The sequence below is a fragment of the Enhydra lutris genome, unplaced genomic scaffold (assembly GCF_002288905.1).
Source record: "Enhydra lutris kenyoni isolate GAN:26980312 unplaced genomic scaffold, ASM228890v2 scaffoldscaffold33, whole genome shotgun sequence".
Lineage (NCBI taxonomy): Eukaryota > Metazoa > Chordata > Mammalia > Carnivora > Mustelidae > Enhydra > Enhydra lutris.
Window position 1 is genome coordinate 17430947 of NW_019154117.1, and position 23834 is coordinate 17454780.

General features: G+C 36.0%; 1 protein-coding gene across 6 annotated transcripts in view; it reads left to right on the forward strand.

Annotated features, from left to right (window-relative positions):
- LOC111153487 (vacuolar protein sorting 13 homolog A) overlaps positions 1–23834 on the forward strand; it is a 225743-nt gene that overhangs the window by 57856 nt on the left and 144053 nt on the right. For all 6 annotated transcript variants that reach the window (XR_002641007.1, XM_022512530.1, XM_022512531.1 and 3 more), the window contains exons 20-23: positions 2922–3058; positions 4816–4948; positions 7586–7703; positions 19122–19260. Coding sequence is in view for 5 of the 6 variants with exons in the window: in XM_022512530.1 (XP_022368238.1) it covers positions 2922–3058; positions 4816–4948; positions 7586–7703; positions 19122–19260 (527 nt within the window). In the remaining variant the exon portion in view is untranslated. The remainder of the gene's footprint in view (positions 1–2921; positions 3059–4815; positions 4949–7585; positions 7704–19121; positions 19261–23834) is intronic.

Consider the following 23834-nt stretch of genomic DNA (forward strand, 5'->3'; position numbering starts at 1 on the left):
AAAAATTAAGATTGGAAGATTAAAGAATCATGGGGGAAAAAAACCCATGAGTTCTGTGTGCTGTATTCTAGTGCTGGAGTTTTGCAGTTCTCTTTGATTGGTAAATTTGGTTTTGGCTGGATGTTCTTGCTGATCTTCTGGAGGACGGGCCTGTTGGTTTCATTCTGCAGTATATTTGCCCCAGGTGGTATTGTACCGCCCTTGCCAGGGAGCCAGGTTAAGTAATGTGCTCCCGTTTGCTCTCTGTGGCTTTTGTTTCCTGAAGGCTTTCTGTGCAGCTTTAGAGGATGAGAATGAAAACATGAAAACAGCAGCCTGCCAATCTCTGGCCTGGAGCCGAGAGCTCAGGGTCCCGTTCCTCACTGACCCCTCAGAGAAGAGCAGTCCGTCACTCCTGTTTCCCTGGCCTCTGGCTGTATTCCATCCTCACCCAGCCTGTGGCTGAGCATTTCTGTCACAGGTACACCACCCCGTGTTGAGTCTCCAAACCCTGCAGACTCCTGCAGCGCTCTCCTGTACTGCTCCCCTTGGGGAGAAAGAAGGGTCTCCCTGGTTCTGCCACTTACTGGGCCCCTTCTGGAGAGCAGTCACCTGACCGTGCCATGGTCGCAGTTTATGGCAACCCTGAGCTTAGAGCCCTCTCCTGGCATCACATGTAGTAGCCAGCTTCCCTGTTCTGATGTCTAGGAACTCTGCTGCACTCAGGCACCCCCAGTCTTCCTGTGACTCCAAGGATCCTGACACCACACTGTCCCATCTAGGATTCCATCCCCAGTTTGCTGCCTCATGGAGACTGAATAATATGTTTTAATATTTTTCCAGAAAGCTAAAATTTACCAATTTGGGAAGAGATTCATCTGTTACATAGTTTATCTTTTTTGGTTCTTTTCTCTATTCATTCTCTCAATCTTTTCTTTTACTTTTCTTTCAATATTAGCCTCTATTTATTATCCTCTTCCTCTAGAACCTGATATCTTTCTTGTATTATTTTCTTCATTCTTAGGAGTGAAGGTTTTCAGATCTTTTCCTTTTTGTCAAGTAGGAGGATCAGCTTCTAGAACATAACCATGTAATTAGTTACTGTTGTCAAATATGGTTGTTTTGACAGATGTGGTCATTTATGAAAACCCTTCATTTGAAAAATAAGGCTCTTTGATAGGATCGTAGTCATTTATTTTTTTCAGTGGTCTCATTTATTTACTCAGTCAAATATTTATCATGAACCAAATCTATATTTATGCTGTGCTAAGTTTTGGAGAACAAAGTAGTGATAAAAACAGATGTAGTTTTTGCCTTTTGATGGATGTGATGAGATAGGACAGACATAAAACTAAGTGTCATCTACTTAAAAAATTTAAAATTCACTTAAAAAATATTATTTTAAAGAACACAGGAAGAGTAGTTGTAAGAAGTACCCACTGCCATCACACTGACCTTGCATTCCCTGGCAGGATATCCTTGTCTTCGCCAAGGAGTGAATTTCATGCCATGTTGGGGAAAGTGGCTGGAAACTTGCTCTCTGAAACTTACTTGGACTTACCCTCTGATGTGATGGGGAAGCTGTTCCTGGGACAGTGTCTCACTGAATGCGTTCTGCTGTGACACTGAGTGAAGGGGGTTTTTAGGGAAAGGATGGCTGTTGGATGCTGTTGGTATTTGTGCACAGCATGTGCCTGGTTTTGGAGAAAGTCACATCATTGTAGGATATTGGCTGAGCGAGCACACTGACACCAGGAAGCAACACTTTGTCTTCCTGCAGTGTCTCACCAAGGGTTTCCTATCTCCTTTAGTACTAATTTGCAACAGAAAAGTATAAAAAATGCTCAGATCCACTTTCATGGAGCAGGCACATGGGTAAGTTTAGAGCTTATGGAGGAAACAAATTCTAATAGGCCCAGATGCTGTGAAGGAAATGAGAATATCTCCTTATAGTTTTGATGATAGGGTCAGAGAATAGCTCTTTGAAAAAGTAACATTAAGACCAGATGTGTGTATGCGTGTGTGTGTGTGTGTGTAGGACCCACCCAGCTGAAGAGTATAAGGAAGAACCTTCATAGCAGTGTTAAAATGTGAGGGTCCCAGCCTGGGACAGAATTGGGTGATTTTGGCAGCTCCAGAAGGCTACGTTGGTCCTAATGTAGTACGCGAGGGGTAGTGGAATGATGTTAAAAAGGCAGGCACAGTGTCAGTAAAACAAAACTTTGAAAGTCCTTTTAAACAATTCAGATTTTGTTCTAAGTGCAGTGGGAAGTAGAGGAGAGACACAGTAGACTTATATCCAAAACCCAATATTCAACATCCCCCTCTTCTGTTAAGAAACAAACTAGACAGATCACTGTGACCTGGCATCCAGAAAGCTCTCATTGAAAGTAAGGCCTAAGGTGAGATTTCCAGGGAGTATAGGACTTGGATTTGTAGAGTCAGGAACACATGACACAGATTATTTTGGTTGAGGAAGTCTTACAGTGGAGATGGAAATTAGGGTAGAGAAATGCTTAACAGTGTGAGACCAAGAATATTGAATGCCAGATTATCCTTTCTGGCAGCTTCTTGGGACTGTTGTACCTGACTCACTCAGCAAACAGACTTGAGTAAAGTGGTGTTGTCTGTGTTTGAATACAGATAATTTGGGGGAAAGAAAACGAACAACTATGCTGTGAGTCAGTTCTGTACTTAAGTTCCAAGCTTACTGAATGTTTCAGGAAACATAATTTTTTAGATATTTATGTCCCTGGTTTTACCCAAATTGAATTTGTGGGTCAGAAACATTTCTTTGAGGAATCATTACAATTTTGTACCCAGTTATATTTAATTAGGAGTGTATACATACATTGATTAACAAATTACATTATGTTGAAGATACATTGCTTAAGGTATTTTTAAAATTAATACTTCACATTTTCAATTTAAATTTTCTGCAGGTCTACTGTATATTATTGAAACACAGAAAGTTCTTGATCTCAAAATTAATTTGAAGGCTTCATATGTTATTATCCCACAAGATGGAATTTTTAGCCCTACATCAAATCTTCTTCTTTTGGATCTTGGTCATCTAAAGGTATATGCTAACATTTGCCCTATATTATAATATTTAAGATGTTTCCCTGTTTAAAATGTGTTTTGTTTTTTAAACAGCTTGATTTGCTATTATGATTATTAGCTTTATGATAGATTGTAGGATTGATAAGTCTCTTTCCTTCTAATAAATAATGTGAAGTTTCATTAGTTTTCCTATATTTCTGATACCAAAATGGTCATTTTGAATTCTGTAGGTTCGGGTTGAAACTAGGAATTATATTTATAGAATTTGAGAGTAATGTTTGAAGAGATTATTTCCTTTTCAATGTAAATTTACTATTTGACTAATGAAAATACATAAAATGGGAAGGGATTCTGGAAATAATCAAATCTTTGTCCTTCTGAATTTTTTTGTGTATATAACTGTATATATTGACATTTATTTATTTATTTATTGGACATTTTAATATTTCTATTAAATAATCCTAGTTTGAGGAACAGTCTAATTGCATTTACCTAAGTCATTTCCTTTTCCATCCAATTATGTACACTTTTTCTTCCTCAGTTTTAAGTAGAGAATAATTTTTTTCTTTGTTTTTAGATCTGCACTGTTCTGTACTCACTGGCTCTACATGTAGTTGTTTACACTGATTAAATTTAAATGACATAAAAAATTAGTTCTTTAGTCACATTAGCCACATACAAGAATTTAATGGTATTAAGTGCCTGGGGCTGTTATTTCAGCTCGGATAGAGAACAATGCCATCCTCATAGAAAGTTCTGTGGGACTGCACTGCTCTAGATCATTAAATGTATATTAAATAGCTATAAGATTTAAAGACCCAAGAAAGATAGGTAATATTGGAAAGCTTTTCTAGCTACCTAACAAATATGTGCCTTTCCTTGATATTGACATTATCCTTTATTCTTTGTTTTTATTCTTCACTTGGTAATTACATAGAAGCTTGCTGGATTTATGTTTATAATAAAATTTATACAGTTATTTACATTTGACTTTGGTTATAGAATTGTTTCAAGGGCAGTGTGGTGTGGTAGCAGGAGCATAAAGTCATGAATAAGGTATCTATCTAGTTTTGTGACATTAGGCAATTTGTTTAACCTGTTATCTAAAATTCATTACCCTTTAGAGATAATCAGTTTTGACAGTCTGCTGCACATGGGCTATATAAACTAGAGGTGAAAATGTTAAGGCGCGTGCACACACACACACGAATGAATAAGATCTTTATATACTGTGGAGTGATTGATCTCCAGGATGTTTAAGTGAAAAAAGTAGTTATGTATAGTACACCAAAGAGGAGATGGTGCAAATATAACTTGCATGAGGTTGTCTAAATGGCAGAGTTGGGACTACAGTTCAGCTACCCTAATACTTAATTCTGGATTCTTCTTCTTATAAAACTATCTAAATATCTGTGATTGTGACATAGAAACATTTTGTAGGCTGCTTTTGTCTTTTAATTTTGTTTTTTAATAAAAAGACTTCTTATCAGATATAAAAAAGTTTCAAATGTATTGTTCTCCAGGGCTGGCTTGGTTTTCCTCTTTTAATTACATAATTGAGAAATATAACTTAATATGTAAAAATTCACTTTGTCCCTGGTCTTCTCGTTATACACGTCATGGATAAAGACATTTCTGTTACCCTTACATGTCAGCTTGTGAGTCTGTTTTATCTTCTATTAAATTTTTGTGTTACAGTCTTAAAGATAACAAAATTTATGTTTTTATTTTGAAGTATTTTGCATCATCTAAACTGTTAAAATTAATTCGAAGGTGACAAGTAAAAGTCGTTCGGAATTGCCAGATATGAAAGCAGGTGGGGCCAGTCTTGAAGAGATCATGCAGAGAGCTTACGATTCCTTTGACGTTCAGCTTACCAGCATACAGCTGCTTTACAGCACAGTTGGTAAGTGTATAATGCATTACTTATTGATTCTTTTTTTTCTGAAATGATTAGGTTTTTAGACAATTTCTCTGAAGACCTTCCTCCCAAATATGTTAAAACTTTTATATTTTGGGGATGCCTGGATGGCCCAGTTGGTTAAGTGTCTGCTTTTGGCTCAGGTCATGATCTCAGGGTCCTGGGATTGAGTCCTGTGTTGGTCTCCTTGCTCGGTAGGGAGGCTGCTTCTCCCTCGCCCCCTCCTCCCCATTCTCTCTCCTGCTCTCTCTCAAATGAATAAGTAAAATCTTATTTTTTAAAAAAATGAGGGGCACTTGGGTGGCTCGGCGGGTTGAGCCTCTGCCTTTGGCTTGGGTCATGATCTCAGGGTCCTGGGATCGAGCCCCGCATCGGGCTCTCTGCTGAGCAGGGAACCTGCTTCCCCCTCTCTCTCTGCCTCTCTGCCTACTTGTGGTCTCTGTCTGTCAAATAAATAAATAAAATCTTTAAAAAAAAAAATGAAACTTGTATACTTTTGAGTAGGAAGTAATAGTAGACCGTGTCTAGGAACAGTATCTCAGGTATTTGATTTTACTGCTCGAGAGACGTTGTCAGTGTCTGGAGACATTTTTGACTGTCACAGGTGAGAAGTAGGAGCATTACTAGTATCTAGTGAGTGGAAGTCAGGGATGCTACTAAATGTCATACATTGTAGAGGAAAGCCACTCCACAACGCTTATTTGGCCCAAGTATCAATAGTGCTGAGATTGAGAAATCCTTTGGACAAGGTTGGAAGACATTGGCACATATTTAAAATATTTGTTTTATATAGGACAATCACAAGAGGCCGCTCACAGCCAGAGGCATTCCCGCCTGGGGCCTCTGACACTCCAGGCCATAAACAGCCGCACAAAGACAGAGGAGGATGTTAGGAGGATTGAGGAGGGTATCACAGGCCTATCTTTACCCCGTTCACTTTTGATGGAGTCTTTGCTGTTAATCTAGTTTTTAGATGAAGTCAGCAGAGCCAGAAATTAGCTTGTCAAGAGCCACTAAAAGTAGATAGTGAGAGAGACGCAAGACTAGTTGAGCCCTTTTTCTACTGTGTCATCCTGTTTCTAAATTCCTGGAGTGTTAATAAACATTTAGATAATTCAACAGTTGGATTGATGGATGTTTTAGAGAACTGTATATATATGCTCAAATTTTAATTATCTGAGCGAACTAATAAAAAGAGAATGAGAATCCAAAGTAATGGTTATTAAAAGTATTAAATTGTATATTTCTGGAACATTTTTTATTATTTTTATGTTCAATTTGGGATAATAAACTTGATTTCCATTTTTAGCATATTCTGGTTGGTGTAGAAAAAGCCCAGAAGTGTAGTGGGTGGCAAATATAAAGTATTTATAGAAAACCCATAATGTTTTTTTCCAAGGAGTAAATAACAGTATTGTGGTATATTTAGTACATTTTGGTCATTGATTTTTGAAGTCCATGAAGTGTACTTAATATTTAAGATGTTGTGATGCTTTGTGAAGAAAAATTTAAAGTATTCCATTATTGCTGAAAATTACTGGAATTATTTAGAATTGTTTTTGTAAGTGTTAACTGTTCTTAAATAATTATATCTTTTTTAGAGTAATGTATTTTTGGCATTGGGGTTACTTTAGGTAATTGTAATTGTCATAAACTCTCTTGATAAATACTGAAACCCTTCTAAATATTTTTTTTCTATAAATTGAGAATAGAAGGAAATATTTCACTAATCCTGATACCGTTAGAATTTATAAAACTGTAATAGTTCATTTTACTTTTTCTTACCAGAATAATTAGGTTCAAAGTGTAATGTATATGAAGATACATTGTACCACACAAATTTCATGTTAGCAGAGCTGGATATAAACTTCAACTTATATAGCCTTTTGACCATAAGCAAATTAAAAATTCCTCTGAGTCCCAGTTTTCTAAAATGAGATGATTAAACATCATTGTGAGAATTAAATGAAAATTTAAACATTGCCTGGAGCAGTGCCTATTAGAAATCTTGAATAAATGGTAGCTTTCATTAATACAAAAGAACTGTACTTTTCTCTACCTTCCTTTTTCTTTATTGCCTTAGAGCCATTTTGGGGGCTAGGGGGGCGGTTATGTATCTGCTGGGTGTAGTGACTAAATGGATGCACAGTAGATTTGGTTAAACTATGTTTTTGGTTTTTTAATAAGCCTTTTCCTGTTGAAACAGTCTTTGAAGCAGTGAAAGGGAAACAATTTACCTGCTGATTTTGTGTACCTGAAGCATTAAGATTTGTATAGATGGGGGTGCCTGGGTGGCTCAGTGGGTTAAAGCCTCTGCCTTCAGCTCAGGTCATGATCTCAGGGTCCTGGGATCGAGCCACGCGTCGGGCTCTCCGCTCAACGGGGACCCTGCTTCCTCCTCTCTCTCTGCCTGCTTCTCTGCTTACTTGTGATCTCTGTCTGTCAAATAAATAAATAAAAAAAATCTTTAAGAAAAAAAAAAAAAAAAGATTGTGTAGATGTAGGAAGATTTTTCTATACCATGCAGTATATGACTACAAAGTATTAGTGATTTTAGGTTTAATGTGTGTTTCAGATTACATGTGTGCTAATAAGTAAACATGTACTGTTTTCCATAATTAGGTGATAATTGGAGAGAAGCACGAAAACTCAATGTATCTACACAGCATGTTTTGGTACCTATGCACTTTAATGTGGAGCTCTCGAAGGCCATGGTTTTCATGGATATAAGGATGCCCAAGTATGTATTGTCTCTTTCATGTGATTGTAGATTTTCTAAGGGAATACCATATCTCATTGATTTTTTGATGGGGGGGTAAAATATATGTAAGATAAACTTTATTTTTAAGTGTACAATTCGGTGACATCAAGTACTTTCACATCCATCTCCATAACTTTGTCATCTTCTCAAACTGAAACTGTACTCATTAAATAATAATGCCCCACTTTCCCAGCCCATGGAGGTCATGATTGATTGTTCTCTCTCTACAAATCTGGCTACTCTGGGTACCTTTCATAAATGGAACCATGCAATGTTTGTCCTTCTGTGTCTGAGTTATTGTACATAGCATAATGCCTTCAAGGTTTATCCATGTCATAGCATATATCAGAATTTCATTTGTTTTTGAGGCTGAAAAATATTTCATTGCATATTATGGATCAAATGGACATTTGGATTATTCCAATGAAATTTGGCTGTTGTAATAGTGCTGCCGTGAAGATCGATATACAAATAACTGTTCGAGTCCTTGCTTTAAATTTTTTTGTTTATATATCCAGAAATGGAATTGCTGAATCCTACGATAATTTTATTTTTAATTTTTTGAGGAACTGCCCTACTGTTTTCCATAGCAGCTGTACCATTATATTCCCACCACCAGTGCACAAGGGTTCCAGTTTTTCCACCTCTTTACCATCTCTTATTTTCTTATTTTTAAAAACAGTCCTCCCCAATACATATGAAATAGTATCTGATTAGAGTTTTCAATTGTATTTTCCCAATGATTACTGATTAGGTAATTTTCAGGTACTTATTTGCAATTTACATATTTCTTCGGAGAAATATCTTTTCAAGTCCTTTGCCCATCTTTGTTTTTTTTGTTGTTGTTGTTTTTTTTTTAGTTGCAGGAGACTTCTGTTTTTAATTATATTCTGCATGTTAACTCCTTATCAGATAAATCATTTGCAAATATTTCCTCTGATTTTGTGGATTGCCTTATTTATCACTCTTTTGATCGTGTTCTCTGATGCATAGAAGTTTTAAATACTAGGTTCAATTTGTCTGTTTTCTTTGCTTTTGGTGTTATAGCCAAGAAATTATTTTCAAATTCGATGTCCTAAAACTTCTCCTGTATCCTTTTTACAAAGAGTTTTATACTTTGAGCTTTCATGTTCAGATCTTTGATAGATTTAGTGTTATTGTTTGCATATGGTATAAGGTATGGCCTCAGCTTTATTCTTGTGTATGTGGATATCTGGTTTGCCCAGCACCATTTATTGAAAAGACTATCTTTTCTCCATTGAATAGTCTTGGTACTGTTATGAAAATCATTTGGCCATGCTTGTGATGGTTTATTTCTGGGTTTTCTGTTCTATTTCCTTGGTCTCTATTTCTGTCCATATACCAGAGCCACACAGTTTTGATGACTAGAGCTTTGTGTAGTAAGTTTTGAAATCAGGCGTATGAATTATCCAACTTTGCTTTCTAGATTGTTTTGGCTATTTGGCATCCTCTAAGATTCCTTAGGAATTACTGGGTGGATTTTCTGTTTTTATAAAAGATACTTTGATTTTGATATATATTGCATTGAATCTGTAAATGCTTTGAGTAGTGACATCTTAATATTAAGTCTTCCAATCCACGAACATGAGATATCTTTCCATTTCTTTGTGTCTTCTATGACTGCTTTCAGCAGCATTTTGATGGTTTGCAATGTATGTCTTCTACTTCTGTGATTAAGTTTATTTTTGATACTATTGTAAATAGAATTGTTTTTTTTTTTTAAGATTTTATTTATTTATTTGACAGAGAGAGATCACAAGTAGACAAAGAGGCAGAGAGGGAAGCAGGCTCCCTACTGAGCAAAGAGCCCGATGCGGTTCTCGATCCCAGGACCCTGAGATCATGACCTGAGCCGAAGGCAGCGGCTTAACCCACTGAGCCACCCAGGCGCCCTAGAATTGTTTTCTTAATATCCTTTTGGACTGTTTATTGTTACTGTATAGGAGTGGATTCTTCTGAGTTGGTTTTAATATTCTATAACTTTGCTGAATTCATTTATTATTTCTTTGTGTGTGTCTGTGTGTGGAATTGTTAGGGTTTTCTACATATAAGATTACTTTATCTTTGAACAAAGGCAGTTTTACTACTTTCTTTACAATTTGGATGCCTTTAACTTTTTCTTGCCTAATTAGTTTCACTAGAATTTCCAGTGCTATGTTGAATAGAAGTGATTTAAGCAGTCATCCTTTATCCTGAGCATAGAGGAAGAGGTTTTGGTCTTTCATCATGGAGTATGTTAGCTGTGGGTTTATTTTATTTTATTTTATTTTATTTATTTATTAAAAGATTTTATTTATTTTTATTGGACACAGAGAGAGAGAGAGACCACAAGTAGGCAGAGAGGCAGGCAGAGAGAGAGGGGAAAGCAGGCTCCCCGCTGCTCTCCCCTGAGATCATGGTCTGGGCTGAAGGCAGAGGCTTAACCCACTGAGCCACCCAGGCGCCCTGCTGTGGGTTTTTTAATATATGACCTTTATTATGTTGATGTAGTTAGCTTCTGTTGCTAATTTGTTGGATGTTTCTATCATAGAAGTGTGTTGAATTTTTTCAAATACTTTTCAGCAGAGGAAATGATTGTGTGTTTCTTTTCCTTCATTATATTAATGTTGTGTATTATAATGATCTCTCTTCACATGTTGAACCATCCTTGCATTCTAGGAATAAATTACAGGTCATGGTGTATAATCCTTTTAAGGTACTGTTGAGTTTTGTTTGCTAGAATTTTGTTGAGGATTTTTGGATCAGTGGTCATAAGGAATATTGGTCTATAGTTTTCTTGAAGTGTCTTTGTCTAACTTTGGTATCGGAGTAATCATGGCCTTAAAATGAGTTAGGAAGTGTTCCTTTCTCTCCCAGTGTTTTAAAGAATTTGAGAAGAATTTATATTCTTTTCAAATGTTTGCTAGAATTCACTAGTGAAAGCCTTTAATCATGGGCATTTCATTATTGGGAGATTTTGGATTACTGATTCAATCTCCACACTAGTGATAGGTCTTTCCAGGTTTTCTGTTTTTTCACAGTTTAGAGTTTTGGTAGGTTTAGGTTTCTAGAAAATTGTCCATTTTATCTTGATTATCCAGTTTGGTGTAAAATTGTTCATAGCTATCTTATAATCATTCTTATTTCAGTAGAATTGGTAGTAATGCCCCTGCTTTCATTTCTGATTTTAGTTGTCTTTTCTCTTTTATTTCTCAGTCTTCCTAAAAGTTCAACTCTGTTCATCTTTTTGAAGAATCACTTACCAGTTTTGTTGAACTTCTCTGTTATTTTTCAGTTGTCTGTTTTGGTTCTCTTTGCTCTTTATTTCCTTACTTCTGCTGACTCTTGGTTTAGCTTGCTCTTTTTCTAGTTTCTTAAGGTGTAAAGTTAGTCGATTTGAGAGCTTTTTTTTAATGTAAGTGTTTACAGCCATACATTTCTCTCAGTATGGCTTTTGGTATATTCTATAAATATTATTCTGTGTTTTCATTTTTACTTGTCTCAAGATATTTTCTCATTTTCCTGTACTTGCTTCTTTGACTTATTGTTTAATATGTGTATTGTTTAATTTCCACATACTTGTGAATTTTACATTTTCCTTCTTTTGATTTCTGGTTTCATTCCATTGTGATCAGAAAAGATGCTTTCAATGATTTCAGACCTCTAAAAAATTTGACACTTGTTTGTGGCCTTCTTTATGGTTTGTCCTGGAGAATGTTCTGTGTGCATTTACGAAAGATGTGTATTCTGGTCTATTTTTGGTCCGTTTTTGTCAATAGCATTGTTCTCGTCCTCTTTTTGGGCTTCTGTTTGTTACATCAGATATTGAAATGGGGTATTGAAGTCTCCTGACTGTAGGTCGTTTCTTTCCTTAGTTCTGTCAGTGTTTGATTTGTATATTTTTGATCTGATGGTTGGTGCATCTATGTTTTAATTTATATCTTAATAGCAAAATTACCTTTTTATCATTGTATAATGTCCTTTGTCTCTAGTAACAGATTTTGACTTATAATCTTTTCTGATTGCTTTTATTAAAGCTATTCCTATTTTCTTATATTTATTATTTGCATGAGATGTTTTTTTCTGTTCTTTAACTTTCAAACTGTTTGTGCCCTTAGATCTAAACTGAGTCTCTGGCAGACAGCCTGTAGTTAGATCTCATTTTTTTCATCCATTCTGTCATTTTGTATCTTGCATTTGAAAACTTAAACCATTTACATTTAAAGTAAATATTGATTGAATGACTTCCTCGAGCTCAAGGCTTTGTGTGTGAAGTATAGGGAGAAGGATGGAGGTAAGCAGTAAATAGCCTGGCCTTTTCCCATATGCTGTGGATGTGGCTGCTATTACTTAACTGCTCTCGTCTGGTGAAAGAGACCTACACCGCTCTTTGTTGTTTTTCAGAGTATAGTGACTATGTCCACTAGCAAACATAGTGTAATGTACTAAATCTTATTCTCCTAGACTGTCTTCTTTTAGGAAATCAGACTGCATTCTGAGAGTCTTAAGGCAGAGGAATGTCAGGAATTTGGCCTGAGAAAGAGAGTAGGAAAGAAAGCCATTCTGCACATTCCACTGTTTTTTCATAATCCAGCACAAGGTGTAGTTTGATTTTTAGATACGCGGCTTGGGCTCTTTAGTTCTTACCCAGATGTCCCACTGCTGTTTTATTGTTGCGTAATACTTCTTGTAAAGTTTATCAATATGTGGTGAAAAACAAGATGGATGTGATTTCCTTTTGTAAACATGAGTATGAATTGATTCCTTTTAAGCTTATTTCTATGTATGCTGGAATCTAGAAAGTTAGGGAGTACCAGAAAAAAGAAGTTGATATTATTCTGAGGGACATTGCTTTGGATTGCTCTACTTACTAGGATACAATTAGGAAGAATTTATGTCCTGTATTGCAGAGAATATGTATAGTATAGAAACAACTGAAATAACTGATTAAAATACTTATATCTAGATAGATAGAGGAATATCATGAGAGATCAGTCCAATGTAACAGTTGCAAATTTTTTCTGTAAAGGACCAGATAATGAACATTTTAGGTTTAAATTTCATGTTGTTAATCATAACTATTCAACTCTACTGTTTTAGGATGAATGCAGCCATAAACAATACATAATGAACAGGTATGGGTGTGTTCCAATAATACTTATCAAAATAAGTAACAGATTGAATTAGCCAGTGACCATATTTTGCCAGTTTCTAGTCCAGTGCATTATATAGTGAGACATCACCAGTAAAAGGGCAAAGATACCGGGAAAGCCATTTGAGCTAGTATTCTAATGATACTAAAATTGCTATAGGTTAGGATCAGAGAAGTATAGCTAAAATAATAAAAGGCAGAAACTAAATGATTTAGAAAGATCAAATCTGAGAAGCACTTGATTTCAGTTTAGTGAGCCAGAGCAGTATAAGGTGAATATGGTATTATAGAAAACTCTGGAACTGTAAAGGTATCAGGCAACATCCTTTGAAATTTGAGGTTAAAACTTTCAAGGCAAATAAAAGGATGTCCTCTCCTATTTGGTACATGGTATTTTGGTGCCCTCGTTTTCAGGTTGTACATTATACAGGTATGTATAAAAAAAATTGAAAAGTTGTTTAGATACATTGATACAGATTCATAATATGTACCTAAGTTAAACTAGGATAGATGGAACTAATTACATGTATTTAGTCTATTGGTGGTAAAAGAAAGCTTGTAATTTTCTTAAGAAATGCAGATATATTTTTAGACTCATAACCTTAGTCATGTGTCTGAGTTGAAAAAGTTAAGTTTTAGGAAAAATACAGGGATAAAAATAGTGAGTAAAAATGTACTCTTTGATAACAGCTTTTTTCTAAACTTTTATTTTTTTAAAGACTATGTAGAGGGACACTGGGTGGCTCAGTCATTTAAGCATCTGCTTTCTGCCCAGGACCCTGGGATCAAGCTCCCATGTTGGGCTCTCTGCTCAGTGGGGAACCTGCTTTCTCTCCTTCTGCCTGCCATTCCCCCAGCTTGTGTTCACACACTCTCTCTCTCTCTCTCTCTCAAATAAATAAAATCTTACAAAAAAAAAAAAAGACTATTTAGAAAGTTTTAGGGTCACAAGAAATTGAAGTATAGTTGACATGTAAGGTTGCATTAGTTTCAGGTGGACACAGTGATTTGACACCTCTCTAGTGCTGTGCTCACCGCAAGCGTAGCCACCTTCTGTCGCCATACAAGGCTACTACAGTATCATTTGACTGTATTCCCTGTGCTGTACCTTTTTATCCCCATGACTTATTCATTCTATAACCAGAAGCCTGTACCTCCCGCTGCCCTTTACTATTTTGCCCAACCCCCTTCCGCCTCCCACTGGTAACCATCACTTCATTCTCTGTGTGTCTCTTTTTGTTTTTGTTTTTTAGAATCCATGTAGAAATGAAATCATATGGTATTTATTTCACTTAGCATTATACCTTTAGGGTTTCCATGTCACAAATGGCAAAACAGCATTATTATTATTATTTTTTAATGGTGGAGTAATGTTCCATTGTATATATGTACCATAACTTCTTTATCCATTTATCTACTGATAGACACTTGGGTTGCTTCTGCTGGCTACTATAAATAATACTACAAACATAAGTGTGCATGTATTTTTTCAAATTACTGTTCTCATTTTCTTTGGGTTGATAACCACTAGTAGAATTCCTGGGTCACAGAGTGTTTTTAATTTTTTGAGGAACCTCCATACTGTTTTCCGCAAGGGCTGCCCAAATTTACCTTCTTGCCAATGGTGCATAAGGATTCCTCTTCCTCTCTATTCTGAGCAATTGTTATTTGTCTTTGATTCTAATTGTTCTGACAGGTGTCAGGTGATATCTTATTATGGTTTTGATTTACGTTTCCCATATGATGAGTGATGTTGAGCATGTCTTCATGTGTCTGTTAATCGTCTGTATGTTTCCACTGAAAAAGTGTCTATTCAGGTCCTCTGCCCATTATTTAATGGGATTGTTTGTTTTTTTTTGGTGTCAGGTTGTAGAAATTCTTTATATATTTTGGATATTAACCCCTTTATCGGTTATATCATTTGCAAGTATCTTCTCCCATTCAGTGGGTTGCATTTTTGTTTTGTTGATGGTTTCTTTTGCTGTGCAAAAGCTTTTTATTGTGATGTAGTCTTGTTTCATGTGCCTGGGGGGATATACTTAGAAAAGTGTCGCTAAGGCTGAGGTACAAGAGATTACTGTCTGTTTTGTTTTAGGATTTTTATGGTTTTGGGTCTCAAGGAGTTGAAACTTAGATCCACACAAAACCTGCGTGCATATATTTATAGCAGTTTTATCCATACTTTTATATAAAGCTTATACACATAAATTTTATATTTCAGCTTTATAGCCCAGGCTTGTAAGCAACCAAGATGTCAGTTAATAGGTGATGGATAAACTGTAGCATATCAAACAGTGAATATTATTCACTAAGAAGAAATAAGCTGTCAGGTCATGAAAAGATGTAGAGAAACATTAAATGCATATTACCAAGTGGAAGAAGCCAATCTGAAAAGGCTGCATGTTCTATGATTTCCACTAGATGACTTCTGGAAAAGGCAAAACTATGGACACAGTTAAAAGATCAGGACTTGCCAGGACTTGAAGGTGGTAGGTAGGGGAGGGATGAATAATTGAAGCACAAGGGATTTTTAGGACAATGAAAATACATGATATATTCTAAATGATATAATGGTTAATACATGTCATTATGCACTTTGACCAAACCCAGAGAACGTAGAACACCCAACAGTGTGCAGTAATGTAAATTGTGGACTTTGGCGATTATGATGCGTCGGTGTAGCTTCATCAGTTTCAACAAATGTACCATTCTGGTTGGGAATTTTTTTTTTTTTTTAAGATTTTATTTATTTATCTGACAGAGATCACAAGCAGGCAGAGAGGCAGGCAGAGAGAGAGGGAGGAAGCAGGGTCTCCACTGAGCAGAGATCCCGATGTGGGGCTTGATCCCAGGACCCTGGGATCATGACCTGCGCCGAAAGCAGAGGCTTTAACCCACTGAACCACACAGGCACCCCTGTTTGGGAATATTTTTAATGAAGGAGGCAATGCATGGGTAGATGCAAGGGGTATATTAAAAAAAAAATCTCTATCAATTTTCTGTGATCCTTATTTGTAGATGACATGAAACTATACATAGAAAACCTTAAAGATGCCACTAAATTATTCATTTGAATAAATGAATAAATTATTCATTAGAATAAATGAATTCAGTAAACTTGCAGATAAATAATATACAGGAATCAGTTATATTTTGATACACTAATAATGAAGTACAGAAAGAGAAATTAAGAAAAAAATCCTGTTAACAATTTTACCAAAAAGAATAAAATACTTAAGAATAAACATAACCAAGGTAGGGAAGGACCTGTACTCTAAAAACTATAATCATTGATGAAAGAAATTGAAGATACCAACAGGTGGAAAGCTATCCATGCTCATTGTTTGGAAGAATTGATATCATTGTCTATACAACTCAAAGTAATCTACCAATTCAATACAATCCCTATCAAAATATCCATGGCATTGTTCACTGAACTAGAACAGATAATCCTAAAATCTGTGTTGAACCACAAAAGACCCTGAATGGCCAAAGCAGACTTGAAAAAGAAGAATAAAGCTGGAGCTATCACTATCTCAGATTTCAAGATATACTTGAAAGCTATACTAATCAAAACAGTATGGTACTGGCACAAAAATAGACACATTGATCAGTGCAACAGAATAGAGTCCTCAGAGATAAACCCATACCTCTATGGTCAATTTTAACAAAGGAGGCAAGAATATACAATGAGGAGAACACCATCTCTTCAAAGAATGATGTTGAGAAAACTGGACAGCTGCATGCCAAAGAATGAAATTGTACCACTTCCCTACAGCATATACAAAAATGAGGTAAAAATGAATTAAAGACCTAAGTATGAGACCTAAAACCATTAAAATCCTAAAAGAAAACATAGACAATAGTAATCTCTTGAACATCAGCCTTAGCAACATTTTTCTAGATTAGTCTTAAAGTTTTTGAAGAGAATATCTTTGCAAAGACCAGTAGACTGTATTTATGGAAGTCTACTCCTGGGCTTTCTCTTCTGACCATTGATCTATTTATCTATTCTATTGCCAATACCAGTGTCTTGCTTACTGTGGCTTTATAGTGAGCCTTGAGGTCAGGGAGGGTCCATCCTCCATCCCTGTTCTTCTTCAATATTGTGTTGGCTGGGGACGCCTGGGTGGCTCAGTTGGTTAAGCAGCTGCCTTCGGCTCAGGTCATGATCCCAGCGTCCTGGGATCGAGTCCCACATCAGGCTCCTTGCTCATCAGGGAGGCTGCTTCTCCCTCTGCCTCTGCCTGCCATTCTGTCTGCCTGTGCTTGCTCTCTCTCCCTCTCTCTCTCTCTGACAAATAAATAAATAAAATCTTAAAAAAAAAAAAATATTGTGTTGGCTGTTCTGGATCTTTTACCTCTCCATTTAAACTTCAGAGTCATTTTGTCAATATTCATTAAGTAGTTGGCTGGGATTTTGACTTTCATTACATTGAATCCATGGATCATTTTAGGAAGAACTAACATCTGAAGAATATTGAATTTTAATACAAATAAAAATGGAGTCACTCTTCATTTATATTCATTTCATCTTTGATTTCATCCTTCAGAGTTTGAGTTTCCTCTGTATAGATCTTGTAAATATTTTGTTAGATTTATACCCAAGTATTATATTTTTGGGTGTTAATATAAATGGTATTATTTTTAATTTTTAAATTCTACTTGCCCATTGTTTGTATGTAAGAAAGCAATTGACTGTTGGATAAAGGGCTTATTAGTTCTTGAAGCCGCCTTCTTTTTTTTTTTCTTTTTAGATATTCTGTATAGATGATCATGTCATCTGTGAACAGACTCTGTATACCTTTTATTTCCTTTTCTTGTCCTAATGCCTTGACAGGGACTTCCAATATAGTGTTGAAAAGGAATGATCAGAGAGACCTCTGTGCTTTGTACGTAGTCTTAGTGGGAAAACTGAATTTCTTGCCATTAAATACGGTAGCTGTAGGTTTTTTGATGATACTCTTTATCAAGTTGAGGAACCTCACCTTTATTGTAGTTCTTTCAGAGTTTTTTTTATCATGATAGGTGTTTGGATTTTGCCATGCATCAATTTATATGATCATGTAATTTTTCTTAAGTCTTAAAATTTCTTTTTCTTTCTTTTTTTTTTTAAAGATTTTATTTATTCGACAGAGAGAGATCACAAGTAGGCAGAGAGGCAAGCAGAGAGAGAGAGAGAGGAGGAAGCAGGCTTCCTGCCTAGCAGAGAGCCCGATGCGGGGCTCGATCCCATGACCCTGAGATCATGACCTGAGCTGAAGGCAGAGGCTTAACCCACTGAGCCACCCAGGCAGCCCCCAAGTCTTAAAATTTCTTAATCTGACTTTTAAACAGGATTTAGATATATTATCTCTTAGAGAAGTTATTTGAACTTCCTAAGCATTAGTTTCCTGTTAGGAACCATGTACGCAACTGATTTCTGCTGTTTTTTTTTTTTTTTTTTTAAAGATTTTATTTATTTATTTGACAGCCAGAGATCACAAGTAGGCAGAGAGGCAGGCAGAGAGAGAGGGAAAGGGAAGCAGGCTCCCTGCTAAGCAGAGAGCCTGATGTGGGGCTCGATCCTGGGATCATGACCTGAGCCGAAGGCAGCGGCTTTAACCCACCGAGCCACCCAGGTGCCCCAATTTCTGCTGTTTTTTTAACAGCAGAAATCAGTTGTCTACCTTATAGGTTGTGAGGACTTAAGATAATGCATATCAATGCTTACTTTAATGCCTGTCATGTAATAAACAATAATGATTAATTGTCAGCTGTCTTTGGCAAAGAGAAAAGGGATAATAAATGTAATAATGTTAGAAAATAAATCTCTGGGGCGCCTGGGTGTCTCAGTCAATTAAGTGTCTCCCTTCAGCTCAGGTCAGAATCCCAGGGTCCTGGGATCAAGTCCTGAGTCAGGCTCCCTGCTCAATAGGGAGTCAGCTTCTCCCTCTGCCCCATCCCCTGCTTGTGCTTGTTTACGCTCGCTCGCTCGCTCTCTCTCTCTTTCAAAAATAAATAAATAAAATCTCAAAAAAATCTCTGAAAAATAATGAGGTTAGTTCACCTAATGAGATGGGTCGGTAGGCCAAATAGGAATTTGAGTGGAGATTGTGGAATGTCTTATGGAGTATGTGGATAATTTTTAGAGTTTAAAATTGCATTTTATTTTTGGGTATATTAAGGGGAACAGTTGTGTTTTTAAATAGTATACATAAATCAGAATGGAGTTTGCTTTATAATAATTCCTTTTTTTGAAACAGATTCAAGATTTTTGGAAAGTTACCGCTGATTTCTCTACGAATCTCAGATAAAAAACTGCAAGGAATTCTGGAATTGATTGAAAGCATTCCGAAACCCACACCTGCAACTGAAACATATGCCCCTGCCAAACCATTTCAGGTAATGTTTTTACAAAATTGATAAAAATGCAAATTAAAGAAACTGGACAACTTTACCCACAAATTTTGGGTAAAATAATTTAATTCATTTTCAAGAGACCTTTAAAAATTAGATTTTAGCAGCACCTGTGCGGTTCAATCAGTTAAGCATCTAACTTGATCTCAGCTCAGGTCTTGATCGCAGGGTTGTGAGTTCAAGCCCGGTAATGGGCTCCATGCTGCAAATGGAGCCTGCTTTAAAAAAAAAAAAAGTTGGCGGGGCACCTGGGTGGCTCAGTGGGCTGAGTCTCTGCCTTCAGCTCAGGTCATGACTCAGGGTCCTGGGATCGAGCCCCACATCGGGCTCTCTGCTTGGCGGTGAGCCTGCTTCCCCCTCTCTCTGCCTGCCTCTCTGCCTACTTGTGATCTCTCTCTCTCTGTCAAATAAATAAATAAAATCTTAAAAAAAAAAAAAAAGTTGGGGCACCTCGGTGTCTCAGTTGGTTAAGTGTCCAATGCTTGATTTCAGCTCAGGTCATGATTTCAGATTGTGAGATTTGAGCCTTGCACCGGCCTCTGCACTGGGCATGGAGCCTGTTTAAGATTCTCTCTCTCCCCGCTGCCTCCCCCACCCTATGTTACTCTCCACCTCTAAAAAAAAAATTTTTTTTTTTTACATTGTAAAAGAGAAAATGATGAAAGAATGAAAGGTGCAAATCTTAAAGAAAATTATATGATAAATCTGCCTTTCTTCACTAGTCTGGCTTGTAGTCACTCTCCTCAGTGGTAACGCTGTTAACTACTACTTCTCTGGTTTCCCAAAAATGTTTATGGCATACGCTATGGCATGCTCATGTGTGTACATATACATATGTACTCTTATGTTCTTCAAATTTACATAAATTCCTGTCATTATACTTACTGTTCTGAACCTGTATTTTTTTCACCATTATCATATTTTATATACGTTAGAAATATCTTCATATTAGCATGTACAGATTTGCCTTTTACTTTAGAGCAATATAGTATGGAATTGTGCAAGTGTAACATCATCCCCTTTTGATGGACATTGACATTGTTATGAGTGCTCACAGTTCTACTGCTTTCAGCTTCCTCGTACATATATTTGGGTATATTTTTATCCATTGGATAAATGCGTACATGTGGAATTGCTCAGTGAATTTTAGGTTTCCATGAACTTTGCCAAATTTTCTTTTTTAAATTGAATACCAATTTATAGTCCCACCAGCAGTAAATGAGTGTTTGTTTCCCTGTTCTCATTAGTCTTAAGTATTAACAATTTAAAATTTATTCTATTAAATGAAAAAATGTTATATTGTGGCTTTGATTTGTATTTACAAGTAACATAGGACTCATGTTCATTAGTTTATTGGGTGTTTGACTTTCTGTTTTTTAAAACTGCTGTGTTTGTCTTGTGTTGTGGTTTTCCAATTAAAGAAATTGTTGCTGTTTGTCCTTTACAAACATTTTTTTCTTTGTTTTTCCTTGGATTCATTTATTTTTGGCATGCACAAGTGTTTGCTTTTTACATGTTCAGACTTATTAAGGTAGGATGCCTGGGAGGCTCAGTCAGTTAAGCATTTACCTTTGGCTCAGGTCATGATCCCAGAGTCCTGGGATCAAGCCCAGAATTTGTTTAGGTTCCCTGCTCAGAAGGGAGCCTGCTTCTCCCTCTGCCTACCTCTTTCTCTCCCCCCGCCCCCCGACAAATAAATTAAAATCTTGAAAAAAAAAAAGTCAAAGGTTTTCCTTCATGATTTCTCTGTCTTATTCTATGCACCTTATTTCTTATGAAGAAAATTTCAAGAAGAAGATATCCATTTGGGGCAATTGGGTGGGTCAGTCGGTTAAGCGTCTGCCTTCAGCTCAGGTTATGATCTCAGAGTCCTGGGGTCGAGTCCTGCATTGGCTCTTTGCTTAGCAGGGAGTCTGCTTCTCCTTCTTCCTCTGCCCCTTCCCACTTTCCACACCTTGTGCTCTCTCTCTCAGATAAATAAATAAAATATTATTTAAAAATCCAGTCATGTTTTTCTCTCTTTAAACATTTTGATATCTTTTCATGTTTTACTTTATTTTGAAATAATTTCAAACTTACAGAAAAATTGTAAAAATAGTATAAAGAACTTCATCAAACCCTGTGAGAGGAAGTTGCTGACATATTATACCATAACCCTGAAAAACAGTAGTGTTTTGTAGTATTTTTTCATAATCTGTTGCTGAGTTTTTTGTTAACAGGTTCTTTTGAAGAGGATAGGTTTTAAGTCCACTTTGTCAGTATTTTCTTCTGTGGATGAAGGTTTTTATATTCCAACTCTGGAATCTGCCTAATACAAGATCAAGATTTTTCCTGTGTTTTATTCTAGAAATCTTGTAGTTTTAGGTTTTATATTCAGATCCGTGATCCATTTTTTGTTAAATTTTTACATAGCGCTTGTGATAAGTTACTGTTTATACATTTGTATTTTTAGTCATTTCAGTTTCATTTGTTGAAAACACTTCCTTTTTCCATTGAGTTGAGCATTTTTGGGGGGCTCTTTTCTACTCCAGTGATACTCGTTTGATTTTTATCTATTCCCTCACTGATACTATAATGTCTTATTTACTACATGTCTTCATGGTAAGTATTATGGATGCATGTATGTATATATGTTTGCACGTATCCCCTTCTTCAGTGTTAATGAGAATTTTCCTGGGACTGTCTCATGAATTTGGTTCTTCCATCACTTTTATGCTATGTTGATGGCACCTCTGAGTTCTTTCTTGCATAATGTATATTGTATTTTAAACTTTTATTTATGTTTTCTTCTTAAACACTTCTAAGTTTTCAAAAGGTTGTCAAACCTACGGTCTACATTAGATGTTCTTTTTAAAATCCAATGCCTATATAAAAATAGGTAGAGAATAACTATGTAATATGTCTTATACTGAATTTCTGTTAGTGTCCAGCCACACATTTGGCAGAAGATTACTACATAAGGTCATCTGTTAACTATTTATATTCAACACTAGCCCAACTCTAGATTTTGCATATTTTTATCGTTAATCCTTATCACAAGCCAGCAAGTATTAACAGTCAATTATTTTGCTCAGAGAACAGACTCTTAAGTTAAATACTTTGCTAAGATCATAAAGCTTGTAGCTTTTAGCTTGCAGAGCCAAATTTTGAACTCAGATTTTTTTCTCTTTCTTTAAACAAATCTACAGCCCTACAGCTGACATTTTTTTCTGCTCTTTTCATGATGCTTTCCATATAAATGACATCGTAATCTGCAGGGACTTTATTTTCTACCTTTTCCAGTTTTCTAAGAAAGTTCAGTCCAAAATGCTAGATCATTACTAAGACTTTTAATTTAACTTGAAGGGGTTTCATAGGTTAGATAAAGAAGTTTTTTAAACAAAGAATCACTCCTTCATGGATATCTTGTTTGGCTTGTCTCAGAAATAAAGTTTCAGTCACAGGTCTGAAAGATCTTAACACCTAAATATCTCTTGAAACTAAATGTTTCTGTTTACTTCCTATAATTTTATTTTTCTTCTTAATTTTTATTTCAGCTTTATTAAGGTACAGTTGACTAATAAAACTATAAAATATTAATGTGTACATTGTGGTTGTTTAATACATGTCTATGTTGCAAGAGGATTTAACCTGTCTAGTTAATTAACACATCCATTCTTCACATACTTGTTTTTGGTGAGAACATTCAGTTCTACTCTCTCAACAGATTCCTGTTCCTCAGTACAGTGTTGTTGATTATGGTCACCATATTTTACGTTAGATCCTCAGCCTTACTCGCCTTGAAGCTGAAAGTTTGTACCCTTTTACTAACGGCTCCCTATTTCCTCCACCGTATAGCCCCTGGCAACCACTTCTGCACTCTTGCTAGGAGTTCGACCTTTTTGTTGTTGGATTCCACTTATAAGTGATACTGTGCAGTATCTTTCTCAGTCCTGGTTATTTCTCTTAGCAGCATGCCCTCAAGTTCCTTTTATGTTGTCACAAATGACAGGATTTCCTTCTTTCTCATGGTTGAGTGATTTACATTATATTTATAAATGTGTGTGTGTGTATATATATATATATATATATATATATATATAATATGTATTATATATATTATATAAATGCCAAATAAATATATATATATTTTATATGTATTATATAAATGCCATGCTTTTATTCATTCACCTGTTTGTTGGACACTTTGCCCACATCTTGGCTATTGTGAATACTGCGGTAAACATGGGCGTGCAGATCTCTCTTTGATATCCTGTTTTCATTTCCTTTGGAAAAGCCAGAAAAGTGAGATTGCTGGATTACATGGTAGTTCTAGTTTTAGTTTCCTGAGGAACCTGCCCACTATTTCTTTGGTGGCTGCACCAATTTATAGTGCAGGATTTCCTTTCTCTCCAGATCCTCTCCAATACTTGTTACCTGTTGTTGTTTTATTTTTTTTTTGTTTTTTTTTTTTCTAAAGATTTTATTTATTTATTGGACAGAGAGAGATCACAAGCAGGCAGAGAGGCAGGCAGAGAGAGAGGAGGAAGCAGGCTCCCCGCCGAGCAGAGAGCCCGATG